The 9,324-nt window shown below is 40.7% G+C and overlaps 1 protein-coding gene across 1 annotated transcript in view; it reads right to left on the bottom strand.

The window, feature by feature from the left end:
* The window catches only part of LOC100351945 (cytochrome P450 2C5-like), a 51,780-nt gene extending 43,420 nt beyond the window's left edge, over nucleotides 1–8,360 (bottom strand). Inside the window, exons 1-4 of the mRNA XM_070057142.1 lie at nucleotides 8,152–8,360; nucleotides 5,372–5,534; nucleotides 5,042–5,191; nucleotides 3,650–3,810 (exon numbers count right to left, since the gene is read on the bottom strand). Of these exons, the coding sequence (XP_069913243.1) occupies nucleotides 3,650–3,810; nucleotides 5,042–5,191; nucleotides 5,372–5,534; nucleotides 8,152–8,319 (642 nt within the window). The 5' untranslated portion in view covers nucleotides 8,320–8,360. The remainder of the gene's footprint in view (nucleotides 1–3,649; nucleotides 3,811–5,041; nucleotides 5,192–5,371; nucleotides 5,535–8,151) is intronic.
* Between the last annotated feature and the right edge of the window lie 964 nt (nucleotides 8,361–9,324).

Below are 9,324 nucleotides of genomic sequence, written 5' to 3' on the forward strand. Positions count from 1 at the left end.
ATCTAGTCAGACCAAAAAGAAAAAGAGGAGGAAGTGGAGGACAAGAAAGAGGAGAAAAAGAAACAACAATGACAAAAACTAAAATTAGTGTTTGAGATTTATGAGATACTCTCAAATTACCTAACTCATGTGTCTTAGGAGTTCCTAGAGGTGTGGAAAGAGACAATGGATTAGACAGCATATTCAGTGAAATAATAGCAGAAAACTTTACTAATTTGGAGAAAAAGAAAAGATCTTCTCTATGACACATTTTGCTTAAGCTTTCAAAAGTAATGAATACAGGAAATATTGTTAAATGTCTAAAATCTCCATGAGGGAAATGCCAGATTTCCTTCAGAGGAGAGGATCTCCAATTAAACTGCCAGTTGCTGTCTCTTCAGAAACCCTACAGGGTAAGAGAGAATGGAGAGACATAGTTTAAGTCCAAAGAGAAAAGAAACTGTCAGTCCAGAGTACTGTGCTCGGCAAATCTCTCAATAAAATGAAGGTGCATGCCCCATAATTTCTTTATCCAGTCTACTGTTGATGGGCATTTGGGTTGGTTCCAGGTCTTAGCTATTGTGAATTGAGCTGCAATAAACATTAATGTGCAGACTGTTTGTTTGCCAATTTCATTTCCTTTGGGTAAATTCCAAGGAGTGGGATTGCTGGGTTGAATGGTAGGGTTATCTTCAGCTTTCTGAGGAATCTCCAGACTGACTTCCATAGTGGCTTGACCAGTTTGCATTCCCACCAATAGTGGGTTAGTGTCCCTTTTTCCCCACATCCTCTCCAGCATCTGTTGTTGGTAGATTTCTGAATGTGATCCATTCTAACTGGGGTGAGGTGAAACCTCATTGTGGTTTTGATTTGCATTTCCCTGATTGCTAGTGATCTTGAACATTTTTTCATGTGTCTGTTGGCCATTTGGATTTCTTCTTTTGAAAGATGTCTATTGAGGTCCTTGGCCCATCTCTTAAGTGGGTTGTTTGTTTTGATGTTGTGGAGTTTCTTGATTTCTTTGTAGATTCTGGTTATCAACCCTTTATCAGTTGCATAGTTTGCAAATATTTTTTCCCATTCTGTTGGTTGCCTCTTCACTTTCCTGACTGTTTCTTTTGTAGTACAGAAACTTCTCAATTTGATGCAATCCCAAATGTTAATTTTGGCTTTGACTGCCTGTGCTTCTGGGGTGTTTCCAAGAAGTCATTGCCGGTACCTATATCTTGCAGGGTTTTTCAAATGCTCTCTAATAATTTGATGGTGCCAGGCCATAGATTTAAGTCTTTAATCCGTGTTGAGTGCATTTTTGTGTAAGGTGTAAGGTAGGGGTCTTGCTTCATGCTTCTGCACATGGAAATCCAATTTTCCCAGCACCATTTATGAATCGACTGTCCTTACTCCAAGGATTGGTTTTGGATCCTTGATCAAATATGAGTTGGCTGTAGATGTTTGGATTGATTTCTGGTGTTTCTATTCTGTGCCATTGGTCCATCCATCTGTTTCTGTACCAGTACCATGCTGTTTTGATTACAACTGCCCTGTAGTATGTCCTGAAATCTGGTATTGTGATGCTTCCAGGTCTGTTTTTGTTGTACAAGATTGCTTTAGCTATTCGAGGTCTCCATTGTCTCCACATGAATTTTAGCATCATTTTTTCCAGATCTGAGAAGAAGGTCTTCGGCATCTTGATTGGTATTGCATTGAATGTATAAATTGCTTTTGGGAGAATGGACATTTTGATAATAATGATTCTTCCAATCCATGGGCATGGAAGATTTTTCCATTTCTTGATATCCTCTTTTATTTCTTTCTTTAAGGTTTTGTAATTTTCATCATAGAGATCCTTAATGTCATTGGTTCAATTTATTCCAAGGTATTTGATTGTTTTTGTAGCTATTGTGAATGGGATTGATCTTAGAAGTTCTTTCTCAGCTACGGCAAAGGCTGTTGATTTTTGTGTGTTGATTTTATACCCTGCTACTTTGCCAAAATCTTCTATGAGTTCCAATAGTCTGTTAGTAGAGTTCTTTGGGCCCCCTAAATAAAGAATCATATCATCTGCAAAGAGGGATAGTTTGAGTTCTTCCTTCACAATTTGTATCCCTTTAATTTCTTTTTCTTGCCTAATAGCTCTGGCTAGAACTTCCAGAACTATACTGGATAGCAGTGGTGTACTCTATCGAATACTCTACAGCAGTCAAAAACAACGAAACCCGGTCATTTGTAACAAGATGGAGGAATTTGGAAAACATCATGCTGAGTGAATCAAGCCAGTCCCAAAGGGACAAATATATGTTCTGCCTGATTGGCGACAACTAACTGAGCACCAAAGGGGAAACTTGTTGAAGTGAAATGGACACTATGAGAAACAGTGACTTGATTAGCTCTTGTCCTGACGATTGATGTACAATGTAATACTTTATCCATTTTAGTATTTTTTTTTTGTTCTAGTACCATTGGTTGAACTCTGTAATTAACACACAATTATTCTTAGGTGTTTAAATTTTAACTGAAAAGTGATCCCTGTTAGGAATTTGGAAAACATTATGCTGAGTGAAATAAGCCAGTCCCAAAGGGACAAATACCACTTGTTCTCCCTGATAGGTGACAACTAACTGAGCACCAAAAAGAAACCTGCTAAAATGAAATGAACACTATGAGAAACGGTGACTTGATCAGCCCTCACCCTGACTGCTGATGAGCAACTTAATATGTTATCCCTTTTAGTATTTTTTTTGTTTGTTCTACTTAATACTTTTGGTTGAATACTGTAATCAATAAGAAAGGGAAGGGAAAAATCTCATATTTTTACATAAATCCTTTGGTACAAAATTGAAATATAATAGGAAATCTGTGATGGCTCAAGAACGTATGTTCCTGCTTCCTCGCAGCTGCCTGGCCTAACCCTGGTTTTGGGGCATTCAGAACATGAACCAGCAGATGGAAGATCGATCTCTCTCTCTCTCTCTCTCTCTGATCCTGCCTTTCAAATAAATAAATATATTAAGAATAAAAGGACATGGATATTCATTGATTGACAAAGACATTCTTTGTCTAGTCATCAAAGTGGGCTTTGTAAAAACAAGACTTGAAATTCAATGGAAAAATCATAGGACAAGGGGCCAGTGCTGTGGCTCAATTAGCTAATCCTCCACCTGCATTGCCGGTATCCCATATGGGTGCTGGGTTCTAGTGCCTGTTGCTCCTCTTCCAGTGCAGCTTTCTGCTGTGGCCCAGGAAGTCAGTATAGGATGCCCCAAGTGCTTGGGCCCTGCACCCTCATGGGAGACGAGGAAGAAGCACCTGGCTCCTGGCTTCTGATCAGCGCAGCGCGCCGGCCGTTGCAGCCATTTGGGGAGTGAACCAATGGAAGGAAAACCTTTCTCTCTGTCTCTCTCTCTCACTGTCTAAATCTTTACCTGTTCAATAAATTTTAAAAAATCACAGGACAAGAAGATAATGGACAGAAGCACTAGTCCAGTATCTGACACTCATTTTCCTGTGTGTAAATAAAAGTTTCCATCACTTTTACAATATTCATTGACATAAACTCTGCTGGGGCTGTGCTGTCTGAACATTCTCTTCACATCTTGGTCATGTAGAACTTTGCGCCTATCAGATAAAGCAGCATAAATGGTTTCTCAGGAGCAAAAGATCTTACTCTCACCTGCAACCATGGAGAGCTCAGAAGCCTAAAATTTTCATTGAATATTTCCATCAGTTTAAGAAACTCCTCATCTTTATAATCAAAGCGATTATGGAAAATAATGGAGCAGATCACATTGCAGGGAGCACAGCCCAGGATAAAGGTGGGATCACAGGGTGAGGCTGAAGAATTGAAAACAATTTTAAAATACCATTAAAATATAGATATGAAGCTTGTTACTTTTGTCCATGGTAATTTAGAAATTGTAAGCAATACATGATGCAGTACAGGACATTAGGAGACTTGAGTTAGTTGTTTCTATGTCACACATTTTAAATATTTTTAACAATTACAGAAATTTAAGTTGTTAGATGAAATTTCATTTTACCCCAGTGAGGTAGAGGATAATCTGGAAAACCTTGACCTGGGTATTTGTGTGTGCACCTATGTATTATTTACAAAATACCTGACTTTCAGTATTTCTCTTTGCTTAGAGGAGAGCATTATTAGACAAGGCAATTTTTATGTGACTGATAATCAGAAACATTGTGAACAATGCACCACGGAGTAGTAGACTTTTTGGATGTGGAGAAATAATAATCACAATTTCTGACTCAGATTCCAAAGACTAGAATGAGAAAAGCAAAGTAGAAAAGAGACACTCTCTACTTCTGAAAATGAAGTTAAGAGCTGTTATAAACTCCGGAAATCTTTTTAAATAAATCATTTTATGGGAGAGTATTTGTGTATTATGCTACAGGATATACTTACTCAAAATATAAATTAATAAAGGGAGTATATACAAAAAGTACAGCGATTTTTAAAAATATTGATAATAGAGAATAGTAAGTGACAGGAATTTGTTAGTATATGCCTAGGGAGTTAAACTGCACATAGCACCACTGGTGTCCAGCACTAGGCACGGGCCTGGGGAAACCTCAGACATGTCAGTGAAGCTGAGCATGCAGATATGAATGCCCGCGGGAGTTGGTTCTTGTCCCTTAAGTGGCTGATGGGTCATTGCCACCATATGCCTTTGCCAAGTTTCCACCTTGAAATGTTCTGCAATAAGTAGCAGCATTCAGGCTATGGGGAAAACATTGCTCTTCAATTCTTTCAGAAATTACATTCAAAACTTACTTTCATGATTTCTGATTGGAAAATAAAGGAAACTGATTTGGGACAGGAGAGTACTAACTGAACATTCACACCCGTACCAGATGCAGAACCATGCTGCACACACAGCACAGATCTGCAAAAACTCCCCACTTCTCTGCTCCAAACCGAACCTCCCACCATGGGAGAGGCAGCCAGGCCTCAGAATGAAGGCTCCGCCCATCCTGCCAGGTTTCCCAGGGCAGCATATTCAGGAGAGCAGTGTGAGGTCAGCGATGTGGGGTAAGGGTCACCCACCATTGGTTTTTCTCAGCTCCTCCACCAGGCAGTGGGCCTCCTCTTGAACTTGGTCCTCAGTGCTCCTCTTCCCCATCCCGAAATTCCGCAGGGTCATGAGCGAGAAGCGGCGCATCTCCTTCCATGTGTTTGCATTGCTGAAAACAATTCCTGCCAGAATGAGAAACAGAAACTAGGAGGGAGGGAGATCCCAGCAAGTAGGAAGAAGCTGACATGAGGCAGCCACACAAATGGCCAAGTTCTGTCTGAGGAGCTTTTCAAGTCTCTGTTTTCCATCCTTTCCACCCTATTACGACTGTTTAACACACACATACACACACACACACTTACCAAGTCCCTTACTAACTTTTTCAGCCATAGGGAAGCTGCCTCTTCCAGCAAACTCCTCTCCAAGATCAACCAGGGCCTCCTTCACTGCCTCGTATCCATGCAGCACCACAGTGGGCTTCATGCCCAGAAACACGGTGAACACGGGGCCATAGTGTTCTGAGAACTGGGAAATAAACAAATATCACCAAGAAAGCACATGTCAGCCACATAGTGTGTCTGATTCAGACAGAAATTAGCATTGTCTATGTTATCTCTTTATTCTGACGTGGATTCAAATAGTTTTATTTATAACTAAATATGATAGTGATTATTATGGCTGCCACTCATAAATGAACTATGATTCACCATACAATGGCATAGGTAGTTGGTATGCAGTTTACATTTAATTCTCAACTAATACATTCAACAATTTAATTGTACTATTTTATAAATAAAGAAACCTGGACTGGAATTCTAAATTAATCTCCAGTTTCCTGTAGCCATTAATCAGAGGTTTTTGCTGCTTTTTCAAACACTGTGACTTGATATCAATACCCAGATGACTTCAGGATCACATGGCAAGCCCTTCTCATGAGGATCCTGCCTCAGTTGGGTTCCAATGTCATTAGTGTTGTATGTCCTTAAACGTCACCCCAAGTAAGTCTAATGCCCAGCAAAATTTGAAATCTACTGGCAAATTTATTTTTTTTACTTTTTTTTTAAGAATTTTTTTTTTTTGACAGGCAGAGTGGATAGCGAGAGAGACAGAGAGAAAGGTCTTCCTTTGCCGTTGGTTCACCCTCCAATGGCCACCGTGGCCGGCGTGCTGCGGCCGGCGCACCGCGCTGATCCAATGGCAGGAGCCAGGAGCCAGGTGCTTTTCCTGGTCTCCCATGGGGTGCAGGGCCCAAGCACCTGGGCCATCCTCCACTGCACTCCCTGGCCACAGCAGAGAGCTGGCCTGGAAGAGGGGCAGCCGGGACAGAATCCGGCTCCCCAACCGGGACTAGAACCCGGTGTGCCGGCGCCGCTAGGCGGAGGATTAGCCTAGTGAGCCGCGGCGCCGGCCGACTACTGGCAAATTTAGACAGAAAGAGAACAAACAAGATATCTTCTTCTGTGTATATCTTTCTGTCACTTTACCTTTCAAATAATTAAAATAAATCTTATAAAAAATCTGCCACCCATGTGGGAGACCAGGAAGAGTTCTTTGCTCCTGGCTCTGACCTGTCTCAGCCCTGATCACTCCAGCACTTTGTGCAGTCAAATAGCAGATGGGATCTCTCTCTTAAAGATTATTTATTTATTTGAAATATTTAAAGAAGCAGAAGGAGAGAGAGGGAGTGAGAGAGGTCTTCCATTTAATGATTCACTTATCAAATGGCCACATTGGCTGGATCTGGGCCAATCTGAAGCCAGGAGCTTCTTCTGGGTCTCCTACTCCATTGAAGGAACCCCAGCACTTTGGCCATCTTCTACTGCTTTCATAAGCCATAGCAGATAGCTGAATCGGAAGTGGAGTAGCCAGACTCGAACTGAAGTCCGTTTGGGATGCCAGCACTGGAGGACTGGAGGCTACGGCTTTACCTGCTATGCCACAGCCCCAGCCTGGGATCTCTTTTTTATGTTTGTTTAACTAAAAGGCAGTGATACAGAAAGTGGAGGGGAGAGAGAAAGAGAGAGAGAGAGAGAGAGAAAGAGAGAGACCTTCAAACTTTTCTTTCACTACCCAAATTGCTGATTCCAGAAGCCAGGAGCTTCTTCCAGTCTCCCATGTGGGTGCAGGGGTGCAAGAAATTTCACAGTGCTCTGATGCTTTCCCAAGTGCATTAGCAGGTACCTGGATCAGATGTAGAGCAGCCTGGTCCTGAACAGGTTCCGGTATGAGATGGCGGCATCACAAAAAGAAGCTCAAGCTGCTTTGCTGCAGTGCTGGCCAGGAGATCTCGTGCTTTGTCTGTACTATGTTTCTGTCACTCTGTCTTTTGATGAAATCAAATAAGTCTTGAAGAAGAATAAGAAGGAGGAGTAGAAGAACAAGAAGAAGATGATGGAGGAGGAGGAGAAGAAAAGGATAAAAAAGAAAAGGAGGAGGGTAAGGAGGGAAGAGGGACAAGGGAGAAGAGGGGGTGAGACGGAGGAGGAGCAGTAGGAGGAGGATGAGGACAAGGAAGAGAAGGAGAAGGAGTAGAAGAAGAGGAAGAATAAGAAGCAGCAGCAGCACCAGAGGCAGGGTCATGACATTGCAAGCAGCATCCCAGGGAGGAGCAGCTTCTTCCATCCTGTAGCATTCTGGGCCACACAGCAGGGTTTCACAGAATCTAAAAGAATTCTGATGCCACCAGTTGGCCACTGAATGTTTACTTCTTTCTTTCATTCACCTAGACTAATCCAGAACCGATAGTGATGCCAGTTTTTATTGATTCTGCAGAGAAGTTCAATTTCCATGGCTATTCTGAAAAAACAAACCCCATGTATAATACAATAGATGATTTCTTGAATGAAATTTCTATCAGAAGCTCTTCACTTATCACTGATGTTCAGGCAAATGGCTAAAAGAAACAAAGGTCAGCCGTACTCCTGATTTTGGTCACTTAGTTATTTTTATTCTATCTACAGGGACCTAAATATATCTCTACTCAACTCCTGAAATTGGTAGAAGCAGCACCAAAGCTTATAGGGAGCATTTTGGTTTATAATCATCTGTTATAAGAGTGTGCATCCAGGAATAGATTTTATTTTAAAAAGAGTCAATCTATTTTCCCTTTGTATGCCACAGGAGGAGCATAATGAATACTTACCTTAGTTAGGGATTTGCTGATGTCCTTAGCATCTATCTGGAGAATATTTCCAATGATGGGGAAAGGAGTGGGGCCAGGAGGGAGCTTCCCTCTCCCAGAATTCTGCTTCCAGAGAGAAAGGAGAAGTAAACAGCAGAGCCCCAACACCAGGACCACAACTGGATCCATTCTCTTCTTCCTGGTATCCCTGTGAGCTGGGAAGCACAGGCTTTATACCACTCTTGCTAATATGCTTCTCTGAAGGGTCAAGCAATGATGCACTTTATCCTCTCTCCTGAGTGGACTTTGCCTCCATGACATAGATGAAAACAAGATACTCTTTAGACACATCATACTCTTTCCTGTGCCCACTTGGGAAATTGCAATTTCATTGTACTGGGTTGTGCTCATTTATTGGTAGTTGAAAAAAAAAAAGCAAAGCAGGTTGTTTCAATATGGAACCCTGATAGAGAGTTAATGATGACACAAAGAAATTATGCTAAATTCTTTTCTGGGAAAAATGACCACTTCTGAAGTTATGAGTGAAAGAAATCACAATATGCTATGACGTGTATATCCATGTTTTGTATATGCATATAAAATATATGTCATTGTGTCTTGAAGCTATGTTAAAAATTCAGATACTATGTACTTAAATGTCAGCTATTAAAATATTTAATATACTCTAATAGTTTTATAGATAACTACACATTAGAAGTAACCTGAACCATCAATATTGAAAGACCAGAAATAACCAAATCACTAACTGAACAAATTGCCATGGTTTTCAACATTAAATTTTAAAAGAAAACCACTAGAATTCAGAGAATATTAATTCTTACTTTTCAAAAAAATAAGTAGCGATTCCTAGAAACAGAAAACTTGGCCAGGGTTACAGGGCTCACAAGTTACAGAAAGGAATGTGGGTGTTGTGTTAAATTTTGGTTTTGGAGAGTTTTTTAAATAAATTTTTTTAACTTTTATTTAATGAATATAAATTTCCAAAGTACAGCTTATGGATTACAATGGCTCCCCCCCCAATAACTTCCCTCCCACCCGAAACCATCCTCTTTCCCTCTCCCTCCCATTCCATTCACATCAAGATTCATTTTCAATTCTCTTTATATAAAGAAGATCAGTTTAGCATATATTTAGTAAAGATTTCAACAGTTTGCACCCACATAGAAACACAAA

Source organism: Oryctolagus cuniculus, chromosome 15, assembly GCF_964237555.1.
Source record: "Oryctolagus cuniculus chromosome 15, mOryCun1.1, whole genome shotgun sequence".
Lineage (NCBI taxonomy): Eukaryota > Metazoa > Chordata > Mammalia > Lagomorpha > Leporidae > Oryctolagus > Oryctolagus cuniculus.